At 54.8% G+C, this 24,627-nt stretch overlaps 1 protein-coding gene across 1 annotated transcript; it reads right to left on the reverse strand.

Moving 5' to 3' along the window:
• SHROOM1 (shroom family member 1) lies at positions 1 to 8,264 on the reverse strand. The gene is made up of 8 exons (XM_051844195.2): positions 7,556 to 8,264; positions 2,550 to 3,524; positions 2,414 to 2,469; positions 2,046 to 2,294; positions 1,315 to 1,866; positions 1,088 to 1,226; positions 730 to 1,002; positions 1 to 624 (listed from the first exon to the last, which is right to left on the reverse strand). Exons 1-8 carry the CDS (start codon positions 7,610 to 7,612, stop codon positions 292 to 294), a joined length of 2,634 nt encoding a protein of 877 aa, XP_051700155.2. The 5' UTR covers positions 7,613 to 8,264; the 3' UTR covers positions 1 to 291.
• Between the last annotated feature and the right edge of the window lie 16,363 nt (positions 8,265 to 24,627).

Here is a 24,627-nt window from a genome sequence, read left to right on the forward strand (position 1 = left end):
TGCCGGTGACACACACACTTTAACCAATTTTATTGGAAAAACAGGATTTGCACCCGAAGTGCTCCTCTGTGTCCTCTCCTTCTGGCCATCAAGAAGAGGGGGCCTACTGCTGTGTCTAAAACCTATAAGTTAATTACCAAATGGCCCAGCTGACTTGGGCAAGGCCATAGGAACTCTGGAAAACAGGACCCTGGGAGGGCAGGCTTAGACCTCCCCAGCACTGGTGGAAAAAGCACCGAGTAACCCAGCCCCGCGGGTGAGAGGCGTGGGCAGGGCTTCCCCTTCCCCTGGCTAGACCATGGGAGGGGGAAAGGGCGGGTCATCCCGTGGACAGGTCCCAGGAGGCCAGACCAGCCTGGGAGACAGGGGTCGACGGCCCAGGTCCCTGCCGATGGCGTCCAGCTGGTCCTGAAGGAACCGGACGCGCTCGTCCAGGCTGCGCTGCTGGGCCAGGATGGCGGCCTTGCCGGCCAGCAGGGCGCAGTAGGAGCGCAGCTGCTCCGCGGGGAGTGCCCGCTCCAGCGCCTCGCGCAGGGCCCGCTCGCGCCGCGCCACGTGCTCCTTGAGCTCCCTGGCGTCCTCCTGCTGCCGCTGCAGGAGCCGGAACCGCTGAAGCACGGAGGCCTAGAGCGCGGGGCAGAGCGCACCGTGAGCCCCGCCGCCCGCCACGGTGCCAGCCGGGGAGGCGGGCCGCTCACCGCCCGGCTCTCCCAACCCGCACCACCTTACATGCTCATCGGGGTCGCCGTCTGAACCCGCCCGGGCCAGGGCGCGGCGCACGCGGACCAGGCGACTGCCCAGAAGCAGCAGGAGCCCCAGCACTCGCTCCAGGTCGGCCAGGAAGCGGCGGAAGCGCTCCAGCTCTCGGGGAGCACAGGCCTGGCCCACCGCAGCCTCCAGGGCCGCCTGGCCGCTGGCCCACTTGTGAGCCCTGAGGTGCAGCCGCTCCTGCTCGGCGTGAAGTTCTCCAAGCATCTTCTGGAGGATGTCGGCGAGCTCCACCTGCAGGGAGGGCCGGGTACTCGGGCCATGCCCAGGACGCCTGGGCCCCTGCCCCCACCAGCCCCCACCGGATGCCCACACTCACTTTCCTGGCCTGGAGGCTGCTGTGCGGTGCAGGCAGGCCCCGGCCACACAGCTGGTCAGGCACGGGGTGTGCACCAGGATCCTCAGGCCTTGTCTCCTGAGAAGTTGGCAGGAGCTGGGGGGAGCTGAGCTGATTGGACCTGGGGACAAAGCCACAGCTCCCTGGGCGGTCCTGCCCCACACAGCAGGGGCATGCGACCCGCCCCGTCCTTGACGCCCCTCGCTCACCCTGACTCAGAAGTACCAGCAGCATCTTCTGCTGCCGACATGGCAGCCCAGACCTCAGCGGAAGGGATGAGCCCATCCAGCAGGCCCAGGGGTGGCTCTGCGCTGGGCTGGGCGGCTAAAGTGTCACTCAGAGAGGGATCCAGTCTGGCCAGCTCCTGAACCAGCTCCTCGAGGCGCTGACTGGACCATGCTGGCCAGGAACCAGGCTGGCCAGTGCCCCAGCCCAGCGCAGTGTGGCCAACAGGCCCTTGGGTGTGACTGTCTGAAGGTCCTGGGCCATCCACAGGGAGAGGCTTCATGGGGTCACTCTCTGTGGTTGCAGGGGGCTCAGTGGCCAGCATTCCCGAGGGGTCACTGGTTGGGATGTCACCATTCGCAGTCCCAGGGGTGCTAGAGCCTGTGGGCCCGCAAACACCCACAGACCCGTTCACCCCTTGCCAGCCCTCATCTGCCGCTGCTGACCCCGGACACCCGTCGAGGGGACACTCTGCGGGGACTCGGCCAGCCCTGTGGTCCAGGCCAGTTCCATTCTGCTCATCAGAGGCACAGGCACTGGAAGTAGAAGACAGTGAATCAGAAAAGGCTCTGGCCACTGACAACGGTGGCCTCCAAGGGCTGCCTGCCTCCACCCCACCCCCTGGGCGCCCAGGCTCCGGCCAGGAGAAGGTTCCCGGCTCCCTTAGCATTTTCCAGATGTGTGTGTGGTGGAGGGAGGGAGAGAAGCATCTCACTCTTCCGCCTGAGAGCCTGGAGGTGACGTCACTCTGCCCATCGAGGCCTCTTCCAGGAAGACCTTGTCGTCGGGGAGGGAGGGAAGCCAGGCAGGACCACGGCAGGTCTCCGAGACCCTCTGCTCAGAGTCGGCAGGGCTGCCGGCGGGGAGCTCTGTGGGACAGGTCACTGCAGCCTCCTTCTGAGTCGAGCACCTGGAGGCAGGGGCCTCACACCCACCGCAGCGACTGGGGAGGAAGTTCTTGGAGCTGTACAAGGGAGACAGCAGGGTTCCCAGTTTGCAGGAGTCAGAAGGCTCAGGCTGGGCGTAGGCAAGGCACCTGCTCCTTTCCTGGGTCACAGCCCAGCCTGGGCTCTCGTCTCTCACCTGGAGACCTTGGTCTGAAACAATGGCCTGGGCGGTTGTGCTCGTTGGGGAAGAGCCTGCAAAGGTGGACAGCTGGAGTTGTCAGTATCCCAGGGGCTCCATCCCCGACCAACCCCTATCCGCCTATCTTCCATACCTGGGCGACTGACATGGGCCCTCCTGGACCTCCCCAGGGGCCTAAGGCTTCCCCGGAAGCGCTCCTACTCCGACCAGCAGGCCGGTAGGCAGGAGCAAACTTCTGGGACCCACAGTCGGCTGGACCTTGGGGCTGGATCTCGGGCAGCCCTTTGCACCCGGCCAGCTCAGGCCCAACCGGGCCGCCGGCGACGGTGCTGGCCTCACCCAAGCATTCCCCCGCCGCCCCGACACCCCATCCCAGGCGGTCCAGCTTCCCCGGCTCCGAGAAGCACCACTTCCGCTGCTGGCTGGCGAGGCGCTCCGGGTCGGCGGTTCCTGGCGCGGGGGCCGGGCAGCGCGGCCGCTCCACCTCCCCATCCGGGTGGCTGAGCGAGGCGGAGCGCGGGTGCGTGGTGGGCTGCCGCGCGGGGGCCGCGGGCCGCAGGCGGGCGGGCAGACTCATGCGGAGCTCCTTTCGCTGGAAGGACGTCTCCCGCAGCACCCGCCGCTGCGCGCCCTGCAGTCGCTGGCGGTAGGCGGCCCGCGAGGCCGGCGGGCTGGGCGGCTCGACGGCGCGCGTCGCGGCCTCCGCCTCTGCCGCCAGCGCGTACAGCAGCGGAGTGGCCTGCCTGCTGAGTGGCCCTGGCGTCCCCTGCACGGCCGGGGGCCGCGGCCCACAGCGCGCCGCCACCGCGGGCCGGGGCCGCGGGCAGGTGCGCGGGCCAGCGTCCGGCGGAGCGGGGCCGGGGCCGCCCCACACCACACGCACGTAGTCCCAGTCAAGGTAAGGGAGGGGGTCGGGCCCGGGCGATGGCGTGCGTGGCTCAGGGCCGCCGGAGGCCGCCGAGAAAGAGCTGTAGGCCGAGTCGGCACGCGCGGACAGCCGCAGATCCAGGCTTCGAGTGCTTGAGGCGGGGGAGGCACGGTCATCCCCGGGACCCAAGGCCTCCATGGCTGCGCGGGTAGGTGCCGAAGCTGGCTGGCTCCGGGGGTCCTGAAAAGACAAGGACGGGATGATGAGTTAGGACAGCCTGCGGGGCCCTGCACCACGAGGGTCAGGCCCGGCCACACCCCTCCATTCTGGCTGAGCTGCCACAGGTGCACGAATGGTAGGGACAGTAGGCCAGACCCAGGGGGTTAACCCAGCTCTGAGGAAGACTAGCACAGCCGTGGGCCTCTACCCGGCCACCCCTGCAGTGCCCAGGCCACAGCGGGGCTCTTGCCCTACGGAGGCCGCTCCACCCACGCCGCTTCCGGGCTGCTCTGCCAGGCTCTCCTGTGATCTTACCCCAATACACAATGGCAGGGAACACTGAGGTCACAGGGAGCCAAGACGCAGCCAGGGGGCAGGGCCAGCGGCACAGCCTGCCTCCCTCCCTGGGCTCACAAGCCTACCTGCCTTTGCAGATGGGGGCACTGAGACTGGGGGGGGAGGACATGATCTGTGCAGGGGCACACAGCTAAGCGGCAGAGCTCGGCCTGGAATCATGGCCAGCCCGCAGGCGCACTGCAGGGCCGGAATCAGTTGCCTGGAAGCAAACTCTGCTGAAAGTAGTTTACCATGCCCCCCGCCCCCAAACTGGGCCCCAACTCCACAGTGGGAAGGGGTTGGCTCCATCTCCCTAGGCGCTATCGGTAGGCCCCAGAATAATGCGGTCCCCTGCCTCTGTCTGTGAAGTGACCAGCTGTCACTTCCCCTTTGCCCTGATATTTTTGCTCTCCCACAGGACTCAGCTTGGAGGTGTCCCGAGCTTGCCCTGTCACAGCACTCCTGACCCTGCGCTGTCATCGCTGGCTTGCTTGGGAGTCCCTCCAGCCCCCACCCCCGGCGTCCCCAGGGCAGGCCCTGCCCTTATTCACACTGCACGCTCCGTGCCCGGCACGGCGTTTGGCTTATGGTCAAGGTAAGTATTTGTCGGATGACAAGGGAAGGAGCAGACTGGCAGGCAGCAGAAGCTGGGGCAGCCTCCCTGGCTCTGCCCACCCTCTCCTTTCCCTATTAATAACCTTTTCTAGGGGAGGGGACGCCTGACCCAGGGACAGCGACCAGGTTGCTTGCACAACACCAGGAACAAACAGAGCAGGCGAGCACGGCGTGCAGCAGGACTGGCCAGCAATCAATAGCTCCCCAGTGCCGGGTGAGTGAGTGTGCTGGGTCACAGTGACAGCAGCTCAGAGGCTCGGCTGGGGCTCCCTGTGAGCCATGCGGGAGGGCAGGCTTCCCAGCCGCTTGGTGGGGAGTGCATGCGCACAACCTGGGAGGGTAGGGATCACAACGCTAGCCTCCCAGACACTGGGGCTCAGAGCAGCCCTGCCCCCACAACCTCTGAAGCCCAGGAGGCCGCTGAAGGCTGCGCAGCATGGCAGGTGGGTGCAGGGTGCAGGACCTGATGTTTCCTAAAAAGGAGAGGTGGCTCCTCTGCATTCCCAGAAGGGACTTTCCAGGAGACCCAGGCCACGAACATCTTGACCTCACCCATGTGGGGGCATTCTAATGCCCACCATGCGCCTCCATTGCAAAGGGTCTCTGCTGTCTAGACTTCCAAGGCCAGGCGGGCAGCAGCTCCTGGGAGGACAGCTACCTCCTGCAGAAGCTCCACCCTGGGACTCAGACACCAGCCTTCTCTCTCCAGTGCCTCTGGGCCCAGCCTTGGAGCATTGTCTGCCCTGTGCTTCCGGGCTTGCCCTGGTTGGCGTGCTGCAGCCACACAAGCAACCACATCTGTGAAGGGCTGCATTAACAAAGGATTCTGAACCGTCCGAGTGGACAACGGACCACGGATACCTGCCTTCTCACCAACCCTAACTGGTGGCCCCAGCAAGCTGACACCCACACACAAGGCTCACAGGGTGCCCTTTGCAGAACCTGTTGTGCCAGGAGGACCCAGCTGCTCTGGGGTGCATTTGGGACTTCAGCACAAAGACTAAAGAGTTTCCAGACTCGTCCTGTGGCAGGGAGCGGCTTGTAGGCCAACAAGCCCCTGTGGCTGCAGGTAGCCAGGTCCTGGGGCCCCCGGTGTTGGGGCAGTTATGGGCTGGACTGACGCCTGTTCCTTGCTGAACAGAAATTCAGAAGTGGGAGCTCAAAAAGCTCAACAGGGGGTCGGCACAGCAGCACAGCGGGTTAGGCCACTGCCCGAGTTGCTGGCATCCCCTGTGGGCTGCAGTTCAAGTCTAGGCTGCTCCATTTCTGGTCTGTTTCCCTACCAATGTGCCTGGAAAAGCAGCGGAGGATGACCAGAGCGTGGGAGACCCCAAAGAAGCTCCTGGCTCCTGGCTTTGGCCTGGCCCAGTCCTAGCTATTGCAGCCATTTGGGGAGTGAACCAGCAAATGGAAGACCTTTCTGTCTCACTAATTCTTTTAAATAATTTATTTGAAAGAACTCTTTCAAATATTTATTTGAAAGGCAGAGTTACAGAGAGGCAGAAGCACAAGCAGAGTGAGAAAGAAAAGTCTTCCATCTGCTGGTTCACTCCCCAAATGGCCGCAATGGCCAGAGCTGTGCCAATCCGAAGCCAGGAGCTTCCTCCAGGTGTTCCCACGCGGATGCAGGGGCCCAAGGACTTGGGCATCTTCCACTGCTTTCTCATACCATAGCAGAGTGGATCAGAAGTGGAGCAGCTGGGATTGGAACTGGTGCCTAATGGAATGCCAGCACTGCAGGCAGTAGCTTTACCTGCTATGGCACAGCGCCAGCCCGCTAAATTAAAAAAAAAAAAAAAAAGCTCTGTGGGGGGGCAAGGAGCAGCATGGAATCCCTGCTAGAAAACCAGAGTGGGGTCCTCAGGGTGGGGGAGATGTTCTAGGGGTACCTGCCACCCGAATGACAGAGCATGAGAGGACGAGGGGACACAGGTAAGTCCAGGGTTCACAGTTAGAGGCCTGGCAGGTGGGCACCAGTCTGCAAGGAGGCTGGGACCCGGGACTGGCCAAGGGGTCCAGTGCCCCCTCAGCGGGCGCTCTGGGGTCAGCAGCTGGGCTGTGAGCCAGGACAGCAGGCAGACCAGGTGCCGAGGCAGAGGTCGTGGGAGAAACAACGCCAGTTTCTGGTTGATGCAGTCAGTCCAGAACAATGGCTGCGGATCCAGCTGTGCTGGCCAGAGGGGCAAGAGGAGCAAACAGCGGCAAACGCAACCAACATCAGGAACCAAACCGCACCTCTCTCCCTGGCCCCCTCACCCCCGGCCGGTCCCCACTTCCCCACCCGCGGGTCCTCCTTCTGTCCTGGGCTCACGGCGGGGGCGCTGTCTGCACAGCCGCGTCCCTGCCGGACCGACGTCGCGGGCCGGATCAGGACTCTCAGCACCCGAGGCTAGGTCGGGCCAGGTGGGCGTTCTGGAAAGCTCCCCGGCTTTCCCAGTCCCCGTTCTCCGAGCGAGTGCGCGCCGCGGGGAGCGGCTGCTGCGCGGTGCTTCACGGTTCTGCAGCCCGGGGTCTCAGCCTCCGGAGCCGCGGGCCGCGCTCAGGACGTGCAGGTGTTGGCGGCACCGGGCAGAGGCGCCCGTGGGCGGACGGACTGCGGGCCTGGGGCTTCGAGATCTGAAGAAAGGCGCAGGCCTCGGCGACCGCAGGGGGCGGCAGAGTCACGCGGAGCCGGGAGGGAGCGGATGGCCGCTGACCCGCGCTTTTCTCGGCCTTTCCTGTGGGGTTCACCGTCGGGGAAGGAGGACTTGGACCGCGCGATTCTGGGCGCGAGGACCCCGATTCTTCGGCTGCTCCGCGACCGAAGGGCACAAGTCGGGTCGCGAGGTAGAGGCCCCCCCATGCACGGTGGGCACACGCGGCGCCCCTGCAGCGCCGCCGGCTGGGTGGGTCCGTGGGTCTCCTCCCCCGAAACAGAGAGTAAAGGCGCGCACCGGTCCGCTTGGACTGCGCAGCCACGCTCGGCACCGAGTCGGACCCGAGACTGGACGACGCGGCGGTGGCTCGGCGGCCCGGCTGTGCGCCTCCCCAGCGCGGCCCCGGCCTCCTCCAAGGAGGCGGGGACCCCACCCCGCGCCCCGACCCTCGACCCCGCCGCGTACCTGAAGCTCCATCCCGCCCGAGACGCGCGCCCGGGCGCCAAGGCCAAGCGGTGACATCAGAGCCCCGGCCTCTGGCTCCCGACCCCACCTCCAGAGTCCGGCCGCTGCGGCAGGGGAGGCGCCACGTCCGGCCCCGGGGGCGGGAGCCGCCGCCCCTCGGTCCTGACTGCCCGCGGGCCTAGTGCCGGGGCCGGCGAGTGGACCCTTTGTTTCCCCGCCGGGCACAGGCCTGTGGCCCCAGGCCGGAGAAACAGGAGCGCAGGGGGAGGGAGGCCGGCCGGCCCCGGGGACCGCCCACCGCCTCCCGCGCGCCTGCGAGGCGCGGGCCCGGGTCTCCGGAGACCCCGACACCGCCCCTTCTCGGGGAAGTCCAAGCCGTATCCCCGGAGCACCAGATGGCCACCCTTTCCAGCCCCGCCAACAAGATCCGCCCGGGGCTCGTGCCTCTGTCGCGTCCCTCTGATCATAGTCCGCGCCCCTTGACCAACACTCCGGACCCGCCACTTCCCAAACCTTTCCAGCTCTTGGAATCCCACCACGGGTTCTTGCCTCCCTTCTTTCCGAGTTTCCTGTAACCCAGGGCAGAAGGCCCAGCCGCCAGGCCACCTGGAGGACAGGCCCTGCGACTTTAGGGGTTCATCCCCACTGCCCGCGGTGGCCCCTTTGCAATCTGCGCGTACCCCAGTGGCTGGGGTCTGGCTCTCAAGGCTTTCGCCTTCCCAGATCTTCATGCTCCCAAAACTGCTCTGCCTGCACGCGCCACTGTGCTCTCCTCGCTTTGGAACCCGGTTCACTGTCCCTGCAGTCCCAAACTGCATCTGACAAATAAGCCGGCCAAGACACGCTCCGCTCCTCGGAGGAGCTCCAGGTCTCTGCCACTGTCCTGCCGCCACCTGCCTCTCCCAGGATCTGCCTGCGTGCTTGTCTTTCTGTATCTAAATAAATAAGACCACTTGCACTAACTTGTCTGATGTGTCCATTTCCTTTGCTTATTCTGTTAGATTGGTCTTTTTGTGACTTATAAGGTCTCTTTATCTATTAAGGCAATTAGCACCTTTTCCTACATGTGGCCAGTGTTTTCTGAAGTTTATGCCTTTTTATTTGACTTGCTTTTATTTGAAAAGCAGAAAGGAGTGGGGAGAGGCTGGGCCATGTGGCGGCAGGGACTGAAGTCCTGAGCCATCACCTGCTGCCCCCCAGGTGCGCGTTAGCAGGCAGCTGGAGTCAGATGGGGAGCCAGGATTTGAACCTAGAGACTCAAAAGGGAAATAGATGTCAACCACTGCACCAAACAGCCACCCCATTTGGATGTCTTCCCAGTGAACCGTAAGGCACACACTCTCCATCTCCGGAGGCAGCAGCCCAGATGAAGCCCACACTCAGCTGGCACCGCTGGGCACCAGCTCTGCCCCAAGTCCCACACACAGCTTGTGTGTGCAACCCTGGGCATGGGGCTCTAAAATGGGACCTCTGTTCCCTGCAACGCTGACCCGGAGGCGCTTCGGCCAGCAGAGGTCTGGGAAGCTCAGCTGGGACACAGGGCTTGAGGAGAACATTGCAGCGCTTCTCAGTCTGGACACAACAGGGACTGCTGCCCTGTCCAGGCCGTGCTGTGGGCGTCTTATCCAGAGCCTTAGATTCTGTCGTTGAGAACCCAAACAGGAGGTTTAGGGGACACTTTTCCCCTCCATCCCAGGACACCAGAAAAGCTAAGTGGAAAAACTAATTTGACCACCACTTAATTTGCATCTGGAGAAGTTGGCAGGAGAAGAGAGAAGCCCGTACCCACGTAACTCACTGGCCTCTGCTGTCCTAGGATGTGTGAGTCACATGTGAACAAGGGCACACCAGACTAAGAATGATCACAGCAAACAAGACTGCGTCGCTCTGTGTCTGCCAGGGAAGGTACCACAAGGACTCCTCACAGAGAGTGAAAAATGCAATGCCAGAGATCAGTTTACTTTTTCTTTTCAAAAAAAAAAAAAAAAAGTTGAAATCCATACATATGAAGGGTCTCCCACAACTCCATGGAAAATATATACTGTGAAAATCTGTGTGAGGATTTCTACTTTTTTTGCACCAAAGAACCCTCACGTTTAAATTGTTTTCCGTGAACCGTGGGAAGTACCTCCATAACATGCACTCGCCAGGAAGGGAACAGCCCAGCATTCCTCTGCAGCAGGTGCCCATCTCGAAGGGACTCCTGGTCCCATGCCTGGGTCACCCAGCCCTCCCCAGCCTGAGGCCTTGCCTATGCAGACCCCCACAGGGGAAGGGGGGCTTCCTTCTCCCTGCACTTTGTTTTTGTGACTACCTTCTTTCAAAGCCCTCTCTTTGGACAACTGTGAATTGATTGCATGATTTAAAAGCTACTAGACTTGACCCAAAGGAGTATCTGTAATTTAAGGAGACATTTGTGTGTAAGCCATGGTTGATGCTTTTTGGGTTTCCAAAGAGAGTCAACAGGATCTTGCTTGGAGATCTATGACCTTGATGGTGCCTGAATCAACACATCACAATCTCTGAATCACTGGGACAGCTATGTAGTCGCTGCCTACGAGAAAGATACATCTTTTGCGTCAAAGATGGATTGTAGATCTACTGGATAAACATACTAAAAAGTGAACAACTGGGCTGACTCTCAGCTCCTGGCTTCAACCCGGCTCGGCCCCAGCTGTCACAGGCACTTGGGGTGTAAACCAGCAGATGCGCGATCTCTCTGTGGCGGTTCCGCTGCAATATGTGGAATTGAAACACACACACACAAGAAGAACACCCTGCCGATTTTAACTGGTGTATCTGGTCAGTTACAAACGCAGAGGAGACTTTGAAACCTGGGGGCTGGGATGTCTGGCACCCATCACTGCCCTGCATTCAATATCTATCCTGCTTGAACACACACACACAGAATCTAGTTAGCAGCTCTTTCCACTTCAACAGGGGCATCTAGAGAAGTAAAACAAACAGAACAGATAGGAAGTTACTTCTGACTTTGCTAGCAAGGTGAAGGGGGAATACAAATATGTCTGTTCACTAGATGACAACAAAGGCCTGCTGTAGCCAGCAGCATCTGTCTGGAAGTGGTAGAGGAGGGCTCGCAGGCTGGCCCATCACCCAGCCTTGATTTCTCACAGAGGAAATGGGACAGACAGGTAGGTGTATCCAAGGGATGGACAAACCAGTGTAGCAGGAAAGTGTGAGTTCCGAAGTCCAGCAGACCTAAATTCCACTGTCAGTAGCTGTGTGACCCCGAAGGTACCCCGCCCTTCCTGAACCTCCATCTCCTTATCCGTGAAGCAGGAATGCTGTCCAGTACCTGCCAGGAAAAGCCAGAGACTTCATCAGGCGACCTCAGCACCAAGCTCACGGGAGCCATGGGTGAGTGGCACCAGTCGTCAGTACTGTTCCTCACTTGGGTTTCTCTGGTGACCACTACAATGAAACATCAGCCCCAATTTTATCTTGAAGGGTTGGTTCACACATGGGGGGTCTCCCACTGGTGTTGTCCCTACTGTTGGTATCTCATCTCCTGAACTTTGCTCACCCCTCCCTCAAACAGGGCTGTGGTAGACATTAGAACACACCTCCTTCCTTGGGGAAACCCCATATTCTGTAGGTCTTGGAGACACAGAACCAATTGTCCTACTTCACGGAGCTGTCAGTTCCCTCCATCAACACAACCAAGCCAACTGGACTTGACCCACATGATGCTCCCGCCAGAGACTACAGCTTTCCTGAGGGACAGGTGCAGGAAAGGGCGAGAAGCTGTCAAGAGGCTGGGATGCAGCGATGCGGGGGTCCTAGCCCGGCCCCGGCTCCTGCCGCCTCCTTTGGGTCTTTTCTATTTTCACAGCTGCGTTCTCCAGCCTTCCCGTCAATTCCATGAACCACCAGACACCAGGATGCCAGCGTTAGGCAGAAGGGCTACCTAGGTGGACCTGGCTGCTCAGAGCTCCTCTTTCCCTGGGAAAGCAACCTCCGGCGAAGAGGGCAGGAGAGCTCCCCGGCAGCAGAGCTGGGGCTCGGGGAGGCAGGCTGTACCCTTTGATGTGGCTGGAAGGCCTCTGTCAGGTCGCGCGCCATCTCAGCAACGCTCGGGAAACAGGATAAAGCGGTCCAGGAGAAACACAAACAGGCGAGTTCCTGGTGCCAAGTCACCCGCATCTGCTATCGGAGTAAGAACGAAGTTTCCCTTGACAAACATAAAATCAAAGGCAAGAAAATCAAGAAATGGTTGCTTTTTCCTGTTCCTGTACTCAGGAGGGTTGGCCCTGGGTGCACCTTTCTTCATACCAGCTGGGGCCGAAACACTGACGTCAGGCCAGAGAGCGCCGTCTGGAGCCCGGAGCCGCAGGCCTGCATCCCATGGCTGCTGTCCACAGGGCCTGCGCTCACTTCCTTCAAGCTGCGCTCTGCCACTAGCAAGCGTCCCTGGTGAGGACCCGTGACGATGCCGTGTCACAACCCCTGACCAAGTGACACCTCCTCAGTGAAGTCCTCTGATATCTCTGTGCAGTGTGTTGTTCCCTGCTCTCCCTCATACTACAGTGTAGACCACGTGGTCATGTCTGCCCTGTTACACAGACAGTGAGCGCTTGGAAACCCAGCAGCACCCGGCTCCAAGGCAACATCAGTGCTTGTTGAATGAATGCGCGTGCCAGACCAGTGCCCAGGAACCGCTTTGTCAGTCCCCCGTTGTGTGAGCTCACAGTTGGACAGTGACATCCAGCGATGGCCCTGGCCTCCAAGCCCCAGAGTGTAGGTTTGAGATGTGGGAAGGGTGCAGGAAAGGCTGCATACACAGCATTTTGGGCACGAAGCAGCCCTCCTGTTGGGGTGGGTGGGAAAGCAGGTCTCATCTTCCAGCAAACTACTACCAAGCACCTGCGCACGAATCAGCCCAGGCCTGAGGCACAAGGCAGAGGACTAGGACCGTGGAGGAAACCAGCAGCATCCTTCCCAGCCCAGAGAGCCGCTGTGAGCAACCCTTGCAGGGCCTGGGGGCTGTGCCCATGGGGGATGCACGGTCAGCCCTCCACCCCTGGGGAACACACTTTTAAAGCAGCACAGGACCCACAACTCCTGCTCCACTCCCCCATGGTGGTTTTAACAAAAAGGTGTGACTTAGCACAGTGGAGAGGCCGCCTCCTTGCCAGTACACACTGCTCACTCACTCGGTGGGGCAGAGCTACGGCAGGGCCAGCCACAGTCTGCTTGGATTTCCACATCCTTTTCATTAGTTCTTGGGGCTGGATTAACAACCTCTATTAGTGGTGGCAGTAGGACCTACTTTACAGCTATTCTGTGAACAAGGGTTCTTTTCAAAAACTTGGTAAGTGCCTAAAAAGGATTAAAAATAAATCCAAACCACAACCCCCTGGTATTCCGGAAGCCCAGAGTGGTTTACCTAAATTCAGTTTACCCTAATCAGCTTAGCAACTAACAGTTCTACAATAAAAAGACAAATAATCCAATTCTTAAAACTAGGCTGAGGGTCTGAACAGGGGGAATAAGAAATTCCCCCAGGAAGATCCAGATTGTCAAGAAGCACGAAAAAATGCTGCCAGCACTGTGACACAGCAAGTCAAGCCACAGCCTGCGGCATCCCATGTGAGGCCAGCTGGCGTCCTGGATGCTCCACTCTGACCCAGCTCCCTGCTAATGCACCTGAGAAAGCAGAAGATGGTCCAAGTGCTCGCGTCCCTGCCACTCCCGTGAGTGAGCCAGTGGATAGAAGATCTCTCACCCTCCCCCACTCCACCTTTAAAATAAATAAACCTTTAAAAACAAAAACTAAAGTGAGATACTAGTTCATACCTGCTACAAAGGCTATAATCTAAAGTCAGGTAGTGAGTTTTGAAAGGATGTGAGTACAGTGGAACAGTTCGTGGAAATGTAAAATGGTGTAACTGATGTAGAAAACTAGTTTGGGGCCGGTGCTGTGCCATGGTGGGTTAAGCATCCACCTGTAGCATCAGCATCCCATATGGGTGCCTGTTCAAGTCCCGGCTGCTCCTCTTCTGATCCAGCTCTCTGCTGTGGCCTGGGAAAGCAGTAGAAGATGGGCGAAGTCCTGGGGCTCCTGAACACACGTAGGAGACTTGAAGGACGCTCTTGGCTCCTGGCTTCAGATCAGCCCAGCTCCGGACATGAAGGCCATTTGGGGAGTGAACCAATGAATGAAGACCTCTCACCCGCTCTCTGTCTGTAGCTCTACCTCTTAAACAAGCAAATGTTTTAAAAAATAAAAAACTAGTTTGTCAGTTCAAATGACTAACTGTAGAATCAGCATATACAGGCTCACACTCTTCCCCCCGGGGTGTACACGCAGATGAATCCATTTTCACTCTGCATGTTGTACACAAATGTTCTCATCACCATTATTCCTAACAGCCAAATAGCGGAAACCTAAACCACCATCACGAGATGAACAGATACACAAATGTGACGTAGCTGGGGCAGGTGTTTGGCCTTGTAGCTGTCGTGCTGGTTTTGATGCTCAGCTCCGTGCTTGTGCTTCCAGACCCTGGCAGGCAGCAGGTCATCGGCTCATGTGGCTGGGTCTGTCACCTGTGTGGGAGACCTGGATTGACTTCCCAGCTGTCAGCCTTTTCCCCCTAATTATTCATTTTTGTAAATTTTTTTGAGAGGAGGTGTTACAGTGACAGGGAGAGACAGAGAGAGATCTTCCATCCACTAGTTCACTCCCCAGATGGCCGAATCACCCTCAAGTCCTGTCAAGTTAAGGTACACCCCAAACCCTGGGAGCAATGTGTACATGTGCATTTGCATGATAGCCTCAGCTTCACGTCACAAGCTTCAGGAAAGGAAGAGAACGAGGCCCATCTTCTGGCTCACTCCCCAAATGGCTGCAACAGCCAGGTCTGGGCCAGGCTGAAGCCAGAGGCCCAGAACCACATCCTGGTCTCCCACATGGGTGGCAGGCACCCAAGTACTTCAGCTATGTCCACAGGTGTTCGTGGGGAGCTAGACTGGAAGCAGAGTAGCAGGGACTCAAACTGGCACTCTGCTGGGGGATGCTGGAGTTGCAAGCAGGGCTTAACGCACTGCGCCTCAACACCAGCCCCTCAGCGACAGGTTAGAGTAGAATCCTGTGCAGGACCTCTTGTGCCATCCAACCGAAACAGATTGTGAGCCAACAATGTGGTTTTGAATGATCTGAGAACCACACGTAAAAAGTAAAAGCAAACAGATTAATTTAACATATACAGACATCTAATGTATCCAGATGGATCCGGTATATCAAAATACCACTTCGGCATGTAATCAGTATGTTAAATGGAGGTATTTTACATATTTTTTCAAACTTTGTCTTGAATGAAGAATGTTCTTAGAGATAGAAGTTTGGCCCACAGCAGAGAGCCCGAGTAGGACACCTGGCTGCAGCAAACCCTAGGCAACAGCAGTAATGGCTCCAGGAGCTGCATTCCTGCCACCTACGTGAGACCTGGCCTGTACTCCTGGGCCTGGGCTTCTGCCCAGCCTAGTCCAGTCCTCACTCTCACAGGCATCTAGGAGAGAACTGGCAGATGGGTACTCTTTGTTCCTCTCAAACTAAAAAACTTTGCAAAGAGACTTTGTTAGTCTTTGATATCTGGTGTGAAAACACTTGGAGCTCTTCTCCGACTTTCTGCATGGTCCACGCTCAGTAGTCACACCGACCAGGGGCTGCCGTCCTGCATGGGGTGGACGCAGAGCGTCTGAGCCATGGATGGCGCTGCGATTTAATGCGGCACCTGTTGAGAATCTGGCTGGTAAGCATCGTTCTAAGCTCTCCCCTTCTTAACCCACTTGATCCTCAGGGCAACCCTCTGAAACACTTGTGGGAATCGCCACTGTCCCATTCTATGGAGCACGAAACGGGGTTCCTGAGGGCTTGACTCATTCGTCCAAATTCAAAGCCAGGATGGTTCCCGAGCTTGTGTTTTTAGCTGTTCTGCTATTCCTGGGGGCCTGCCTACCATCCTCTCCCTCTCTCCGCAGGTGATAATAAACCAAGTACTGCTCTGCTGGCAATACTGTTTACTTCCTTAGTGCATGGTTTTGTTGGAGAAGGAACTTTGGAGACAGAGTCCTGGGCCCTTCAGATCCAGAAAGGGCATCAGTCTCCAGGACTCCTTCATCTCCCACAATCCTGCTTCAGCATGGGTCGGGTATTTCACAAGCTGCCAGTGGTCAAGGGCACGAACACAATGCAAACTGGTGAGGCCGATCACTTTCTCCTCCCATCGTGCAATGCTTTGCAAAGTTCACTGCACAAATTCTCCCAGAGGATGATGCAATGAGAGTCGGGCGTGTTAACCTCTTCTTTCCACTTAAATACTGAACCGTCCTTTCTTTAAAGGTACAAATGAACTCCTCTTTCCTACGTTTAGACAAAACTTCAGATTACTTGTTGGCAAGTACTTTAGTCCTACTGGGTAATACCATCTAGCGAGGTGCTTTTTTCATTTTTAAAATTTTATTTTAGACAGAGAGAAAAACAGACAGGGAGAGACAGAGTAAACATCTCATCTGCTGGTTCACTCCCCAAATGTCTGAAGCCTGGAGCTGCAATCCAGTTCTGCCATGTAGGTGGCAGGGATCCAGTTACTCCAGCTACCACTGCTGCTCTCCAGGGTCTGCACTGGCAGGAAGCTCAAGTAAGGAGCTCAAACTGGCAACCAAAGCCAGGTACTCTGACGGAGGACACAGGCATCTTAACAGCTGGACCAGGGGCTTGTGTTGGGAGGCAGAGGGTTAAATTGCCACCTGCAATGCCGGCATCCCACATACATGCTGGTTTGAGTCCTGCTGTTCCACTTCTGATCCAGCTCCTTGCTAATGCACCTGGGGAAGCAGCTGAAGATGGCTCAAGTGTTTGGGCATCTGTACCACCTGGAGACCTGGAGGAAACTTGGCTGCAGCCTGGCCGAGCCCTAGTTGTTGCAGACATTTGAGGGAGTAAACCAGTGCATAAAAAATATCTGTCTCCTCTCTTTGTAACTCTGCTTTCCAAATAAATAAATTTGAATTAAAAAAACAGCTGAACCAAATGCCCATTCCTAATGAGCTACTTTTTTTAAAGTCAAATATGGTATACAGTCCAAGCATTGACATTGTCCTTAGAAATATCCCTACTTTGCTTACTCAGAACTGACAAGATGGGGATGAAATAGAGAAACTCCAAGAGGCTCAGCTTAAGGACACATAACCAAGTCTTGGCCAGTCACAAAGCAACTGGAATTTCCTACAAACCTTTCTTCGCCACTTTCTCTGATTGAGATGTCAAGATGGACTTTGCACCGTACTTAGGGAAGCACCTTTGGCCCTGGAGAACTGAACACGCACACTTCTCATGACTCCCTCTCACTAATAGCTGAGCCAGAGGAGGGCAGATATATGTATAAGGGTCAGCAGTGGGGGAGGAGAGCTCAGCAGGAACGTGCTGACAAAGTTTTGGAAACTCGAGATGGGCTGAGGACTAGAACCAGAACCAGGGAAAAATGCGACCTGCTGGGGAGGAGCTGTCGATGAGAAACCAGCCGAGTCAGGACTCAGAACCCTGGGAAAACTTGGAAAATGAAGACGCCAGGGTGGTGCCCGCTCTAACTGTAGGTGGGCACTATAGCAGGGAGCCATACCCCAGGGAACATGTCGATCTAAGGCAGCCTAGGATTAGCCCTGTCCCGGGGTCAGGAGACTGGGGGCTGATCCTGAGCAAGAGTGTCCAAGAGCTTCCAGGAAGTGAGCTCCAGGCACAGCAGAGGCTGGGCCAAGTGGGGTCCATTGTGTATGCCGTAAATGATGAGCCCCCAGTCCTGGCTTTGCAGGGCCCCACACCCACCAGCAGTGAAGTGCACGTCTTTACCCATCTTCCTTCCACCACAGGATGGATAATCCTTCCATAGAGGAACCACAGGAAATGGACAAGAGCCTCAAACTGAAGAGTTCAGACAGATCCCGTCCTCGGAGACCAAGCTTCGGACAGCTTCCTAGGGCCATACGTGTGTAAGTGGACAAGAGAAGCACCTATGAACACCTCCATCAGGAAATGCAAAGGCCAACACCAACCAAAGCAAAATCCAGATGAAACAATGCAAAACTTCAGGAAAGAGAAATTAGAAAACCTCAGAAAATAAAAAACACCTCATTAGATGAAAACATGAATGGATTAATTTTATCATTTCATCTCACTCGAAGACCAGACATTCCTCCTCTCGTTCAATGCAACCCTACGAACTCAGGCCAAGTGACACAAGGAGAAGCCACAAAGACAAACACCAAGTGTTTTCACCTCTTGGCACCCCCCCTCTACTGCTGTATTCCAAAGCAGCACCACCCCCCATCTGAGCCAGGAAAACAGCTGCCCCCGACCCAAGGTCTCCCTGCTTCAGCCACTCCCCACATTTTCAGGATACTCCGAGTATTTTTTGCAGATCCAACCAAGGTCGACAGTTGGCCTAGTGGTTAAGATGTGGCCCAAATGCCCTCACATCACATCCGCTCCGAATCCCGACTCCATCTTCCTGCTGACCCAGACCCTGAGAGGCAGCAGTGAGGACTGCCGCCCATGTGGACACCCGCCGGGGGTTCCCAGCTTCTGGCGTGGGACCCCCTGCTCTTGCGGGCAGCTGGGGTGAACAGGCAGACAGGAGTTCTGTCTCTGCAAAGCTTAAAGGAGAATCCACTCACGAGACTCTGATGAGACATTCTTCATGGCTGCTTGTGGAATTGTGTGGTCACCAAGGTTCTTTCACAGGGTCTGGGTACTCCCTCCACCTCACTCCACTCCCTCTCTCCCATGTGCCACTCAAATCCAGTGTTCACTTGGTCACTGTCTGTCTCAGACACTAACTTCGGCTCCATGAGAGCAAGCACTGTGTCAATCCCATGAGCCATTACTACCTCTGCAGGAGCACCTGTACATGGCTGTGTAGGGCAAAAAGTATTTAACCATTAAGTTGCGTCCTCAAGGGATCTAGAAAACTGTTGATGTTAGGATCAACATTCTCCTTGGTGCAGGTAGGTCTGAAAGTCAGAAATTTTATCAGGGAAGGTGTGGTACAGTGGACATCCCACATCAAAGGCCAGTTCTAGTCCCTGCTGCTCTGCTTCTGATCCAGCTCTCTGCTAGTGTGCCTGGGAAGGCAGCAGACGATGGCCCCAAGCACCTGGGCTCCTGCCACCCATGTGGGAGACCTGGATCGAATTCCTGGCTTCAGCTTTGCCTAGGCCTGGCTGTTGCATTCGTTTGGGAAATGAACTAGTGGATCAAAAACCTTTCCATCTCTTTTCTTCTATTTTTGAGATATTTTTTAAATGTTTATCAGTGTCAGTATTCCGGTTGGGTTATTATAGTATAGTTTTATAGAATGTTATCATTGAGGGAACTGGATAAAGGATAGTTGAAGAGTTGAGATTGTTCTATTATTTCTTACAATGCATGCAAACCTATTGCTGTGCAGTGCGTTATGGTACCGCTGGAAAAGCTGGCCTCTGCTCGTGTGTAGTCTGAGTCTTGGTTGCTGTTTCCTGTCTGGCTTCCTGCTAATGCACCTGGGGACCAGCAGGTGACAGCCCAGGCAGCTGGGTTCCTGAAACCCGTGTTGGGGGCTGGTGCTGTGGCGAAGCGGGTGAAGCCGCTGTTTGCAGTGCCTACATCACATAGGGGCACCAGTTCGACTCCAGGCTGCTCCTGTTCTGATCCAGCTCTCTGCAATGGCCTGGGAAAGCAGAAGATGGCCTAAGTCCTTGTACCCCTGCACCCATGTGAAAGACCTGGAAGAAGCTCCTGGCTTTGGATCAGCACACCTCTGGCCATTGCGGCCAACTGGGGAGTGAGCCAGCAGACGCAAGATTCTCTGTGTAACTCTGACTTTCAAATAAATAAATCTTATATATATATTAAAAAACAAAACATGTGAGATACCTGGATTGAGTTCTTGGTGTCTGAATTTAGCCCAGCCCAGCTGTTGTGGGCATTTGGAAAGTGAGCCAGGGGGTAGGAGATCTCAGTCATCCTATCCTATCCTAGCCTACTCCAGGGCTAGTGTTGTGGTATAGCAGGTGAAGCCACTGCCTGCAACACCAACATCCCATATCGGCGCTGGTTTGTGTACTGACTATTCTACTTTCAATCCAGCTCCCTGCCAACAGCCTGGGAAAAGCAGAGGAAGATCCCATGAGGGAGACCCAGATGAAGCTCCTGGCACCTGGCTTCAGCCTGGCCAAGCCCTGACCATTGTGGCTGTCTGGCAAGTGAACCAAAGGAGGAGGGCTCTCTTCCTTTCTCTCTATACTGACCTGCAAATAAGTCAATCATTTTTTTAAAATTCAACTCCAAGACATCAGTTAGTTTTAAGCCTGCTCTTATAATACCACCCCACAGCAGACTCCTCCAGAGAAGGTTTTGCCATGGTAAATGCCCACTGGTGGAACTCAGGGCAATAAATTAAACATCCATTTCTCATGGGTGATGGACTCGTCCGGTCCTGAGGACACCCAATGCTCTTAGCCACAAACAGTACCTGGCCCATCGTCAGTGCTAAATCAATATTTATTCATTGAGCTAATTATTTCTGAGAAGACCTGTATGACATCTAGGCCCAGGATGTGAACTTTTAACATCGTCTGTTGGAGCATTCCAACATACAGACATCAGCACCGAAGACCAGTCTATGAACTGAACTGTTCACAAGCACTTATTCTGGGAACAAAATGCCCAAAATGTACAGGTGACCCTCATCCACATGCATAATTTCTCAATTCTTCAATTCAAACTGCATTGCATACTAAGGGAGGACAAAGAAACACCCTGCCAAGCTACCTAGACAATCCTATTTTAAAACAGATACTAAAGTAGACCTGGTCTTATTAGCAACTCAAGGCCATTGCCAAAAGTGATCAAGGTTTCACAAAGCAAAGATTTGCTCTTACACAGAACTTAACAAGCATACCCTAAGATTTCTTTCCTTATCAAGCCAGAAACTTCCACCTTCTCATGGAAGCTGAGAGTCAAGTGCAAAGGCTTCTCTTTGGCATATCTGAACTCCCTGCCCTGCGACTCCTGCACTTTGGGGCTTTACTAAGTAAAACAATGGTTCCTCAAACACAAGCAAAAACGCCCAACAGCCGATCTGACTACTTAGCAGCTGAAGATATTTTTAGAGAACGACACCATATTCACATAGTTTATATCATTATGTTATAGTTGCTGTATTTCATTTTTTAAAAGATTTATTTGAAAGACAGAGAGGTAGGAACAGAGAGAGGTCTTCCATCCGCTGGTTCACTCCCCAGATGGCTACAATGGCGAGAGCTGTGCAGATCAGAAGCCAGGAGCTTCCTCCAGGTCTCCCATGTGGGTACAGGGGCCCAAGGACTTGGGCCATCCTCTACTGCTGTCCCAGGCCACAGCAGAGAGCTGGATCAGAAGAGGAGCACTTGGGACTAGAACTGGTGCCCATATGGGAGGCCAGCACTTCAGGCCAGGGCTTTAACCCGCTGTCCCACAGCGCCAGCCTCAACTACATTTCTCCATTATTGTCAATTCTCTACCTAAATTAGAAGTTATACTTTATTGGGGCCAGCATTGTGGCTCACTTGGCTAATCTTCCACCTATGGCACCAGCATCCCATATGGGCACCGGTTTCTAGTCCTGGCTGCTCCTCTTCCAGTCCAGCTCCCTGCTGTGGCCCGGGAGGGCAGTGGAAGATGGCCCAAGTGCTTGGGGGCCTGCACCCATGTGGGAGACCAGGAGGAAGCACCTGGCTCCTGGCTTCAGACAGGCTCAGCACACCGGCCGTAGCGGCCATTTGTGGGGTGAACCAACGGAAGGAAGACCTTTCTCTGCTTTCTCTCACTGTCTAACTCTGCCTGTCAAAAAAATAAAGTTACACTTTATCATAATACATACATCTGTATAGGAAAGAAACAGTACATGCTTGAATTAAGCGCAAGCTACAGTGGCAGGCATCCACGGGGGGTCCCAGGAACCATTGTGTGGATAAGGTGGGGCCACTGGAAACGCGGGGTATGGGGAGGAACCATGCAAAGGTCCACTACAACATGGCAATCCTGACTCAGCCGTGGTTTTCCTTCTTCCCTTCTGGTCAGAAAACTTAACATGTAAAGCACCAAACTTTCTATCAATCCTCTTAGTTGGTCTATGGATCCAAGGAATATTTGGGGGACTGGTATCCTCTAGAACAGTGCTCACAGCATGTAGGGTTCATTTCATTTGTCATTTTACAAGTCACATCCCTAGCAAGTTACCGATTACAATTGGCCACCTGAGGTTTGACACACACCAAATGCTGGCACCCGAGCGTTCTCTCTGCGGAAGGCCGCAGCTCCCTCTCCTCCTCCCCATGAAAGGGCAGCTTTATTCTGCCCACAGGCTGTCCAAATGGAGCCCGAACCCAGTGAGGGGCTGCCGCGGCTCTTGGAACCAGTGAGTCAAACAGGAGGTATTCAACTAACACAGGAGTTGATTCAAACCGATAAACAGCAGGAAACTCAGAGCCGAAGCAAAACCAGCTCCTGACATGCCCCATTGTTCCGCGGCACACTGAGCCCCTCGCTGCTTCAAGCGCCTGCCTATCTCATCTGCACTAAATACCAAAGCTGAATGCATCTATTTACGGCAGATGTAGCATCATCCTTGAATTTCCAGATTTAAATCACTGTTGTCCTTTCTTGGTTATTTTCTAAAGTGACAGCTTTTGTCAAAGAAGCTGAAGAAAAATAGGCTGCATATGGAGCAGGGAGTCAGGGGACCAGCATACGCTTCAACACTGTGGGAGAGAATCTCTCCAGTTTCAACTGAGCAGATGGATCAGCCCTGAGGAGTAACGTTGTCCTACGATTTACAAGTACAATCTTTCACAGGCCACCCTCAGTTCTTGGAGCTCTGGCTGCTCAGCTGTAGCACCCTAGCACCATGCGAAAACGCACATCCGAGGATTCGCCTCAGTAACGACCAACTATTTTTCTGCTCCTAATTTTGGCACTAATATTGAATTGCCATCAAAACTACTCATTTTCTTCTTCTTGAAATCATAGATTTCAGACCACATTCCATACTCAGCCATCACATGACACACCAACAACCCCACCAACCTCTATTCTGGCAGGAAAAATACGTATGGCTGCATACAAAGGCATATCAAGAAATTCATTGAAATTGTATTAAAAGATACTTGCAATTTTCCCTCAACCTTTGAAGACCCCACATACACTTGTGTGCTTATAAATCCATTTAGAGTAGTTCAGTAACTGAGTTATCCCTTAAATCAGTTTCACGTGATTCTTTAAGAGTTTATTCAAAAAAGAGTTACACAGGGAAGGAGAGAGGGATGGATCTTTCATCTGCTGGTTCACTCCCCAAAATGGTCTCTGTGATCAGGCTGAAGCCAGAAGCTTCTTCCAGGAAACCCACGTGGGTGAAGCGGACCAGGTACTTGGGTCATCTCTGGCTGCTTTTTCCCCCATGAGCACTAGCAGGGAACTGGATCTCAATTGGAGCAGCCAGGACTCCAGTTGGCCTCCATATCAGATGGCAGCACTGGCTGCCAAAGCTTAACCCACTACTCAACGGTGCCAGCCCACATGATCCATTTGAAAGCAACTGTGCATCATCACCAATAATCGTGCCTTTTCCATTCCACCAAGTTTTTTTTTTTTATCCTCAACAATGACAAAATGGGGATGGCACTGTGGCATAGTGGGCTATGCCTGCAGCACTGGCATCCCCTATGGGCACCAGTTGGAGTCCTGGCTCCTCCTCTTCCGACCCCCCTCTCTGCTATGGCCTAGGAAAGCAGTGGAAGATGACCCAAGTGCTTGGGCCCCTGCATCCACATGGGGAGACCCAAAAGTAGCTCCTGGCTTTGGATTGTCCCAGCTCTGGCCATCTTGACCATTTAGAGAGCGCATTAGCAGATCGAAGACCTGTCTCTAACTCTGCCTCTCAAATACATCTTAAAAAAAAAAAAAATGACCGAAAATGGTAGAAAATCTTCGAAACACCATTTAGCTCTCAGTCTTCGACTTTTAACCTCACTTACAAAATAATTATCTCTCTCAAATGACATGATATAGCAACGTTAAGTTACAGAATTCTTGGACCCCTCAAGTTTTAGTTTTACTTCTGAAAAAAAATTTTTTCGGGACCAGCACTGTGCTGCAGTGGTTAAAATTTTGATATGGATATTTTACAACAAAAAGGTGATCCACAGAATGGTAAAAATTTGGAAATACTATCTCAGAAGAGACTTTTGTCTGAAATATGATGAAATCCTGTAACTCAAAAAAAAAAAAAAAAAGAGAGATAACCTGCTAAGAGAACAGTCAAAAGGAACCTGACAGACATTTCCTCAGACACTCATGGCTAGGGCAGGCATTGTGGTGCAAGAGGTCAAGCCGTCGATTGGGACATAACACAACCCAAATCAGAACGTCAGTTAGCCTCCCCCGCCTCTGCTTGCATTCCAGCTCTTGCTCAATGGCCTGGGAAGGCAGCAGATGACGACTCCAATACTTTTACACTTGATCTTAGCCAAAAAGCTGAGAAACAATTGACTCAAGTACTTTTGTCCCTGCCCTGAGCTGGGCTTTCTGACCTGTGGCTTTGGCCTTGCTCAGTCCCAGATGTTGCAGGCATTTGGGAATTAAACCTCCGGCTGCACACTCCTCTCTTGGTCATTGCCACTCTACCTATCAAGCAAATGAATCTAAAAAAAGAAAAAATACAAGTGGCTGACAAACCCATAAAGACACATCATATCATTATTTGAGAAATGCACATCAAAATGAGTGAGATTTCATACCCCTTGGACAGCTAGAATCAAAAAATCAGTCTTAAGGATGCAGAAAATTCAGAACCCATGGTGGGAATATAAAGCAGTGCAACTGCTTGGGAAAACAGACAAGCAGTTCTGAACCTCAGATGCACCCTATGACTCAGCAATTCCATTCCCAGGTGTACGGATCGTCTACCAGGATTATACACAACAGCCAAAGTAAGGAAACAATCTAAGCAGCCATCAACAGCCAAACAAACAAAACT

Source organism: Oryctolagus cuniculus, chromosome 6 (assembly GCF_964237555.1).
Source record: "Oryctolagus cuniculus chromosome 6, mOryCun1.1, whole genome shotgun sequence".
Lineage (NCBI taxonomy): Eukaryota > Metazoa > Chordata > Mammalia > Lagomorpha > Leporidae > Oryctolagus > Oryctolagus cuniculus.

What these genes read in the sequence shown, in the direction of transcription:
- SHROOM1 (XM_051844195.2), bottom strand. Translation starts at nt 7,612, where the DNA reads ATGTCACCGCTTGGCCTTGGCGCCCGGGCGCGCGTCTCGGGCGGGATG. An exon ending in CGGGCGGGATGGAGCTTCAG is followed by an intron (nt 3,525 to 7,555) that starts GTACGCGGCGGG and finishes TTGTCTTTTCAG; the next exon opens with GACCCCCGGAGCCAGCCAGC. An exon ending in GCTGGTACTTCTGAGTCAGG is followed by an intron (nt 1,227 to 1,314) that starts GTGAGCGAGGGG and finishes CTTTGTCCCCAG; the next exon opens with GTCCAATCAGCTCAGCTCCC.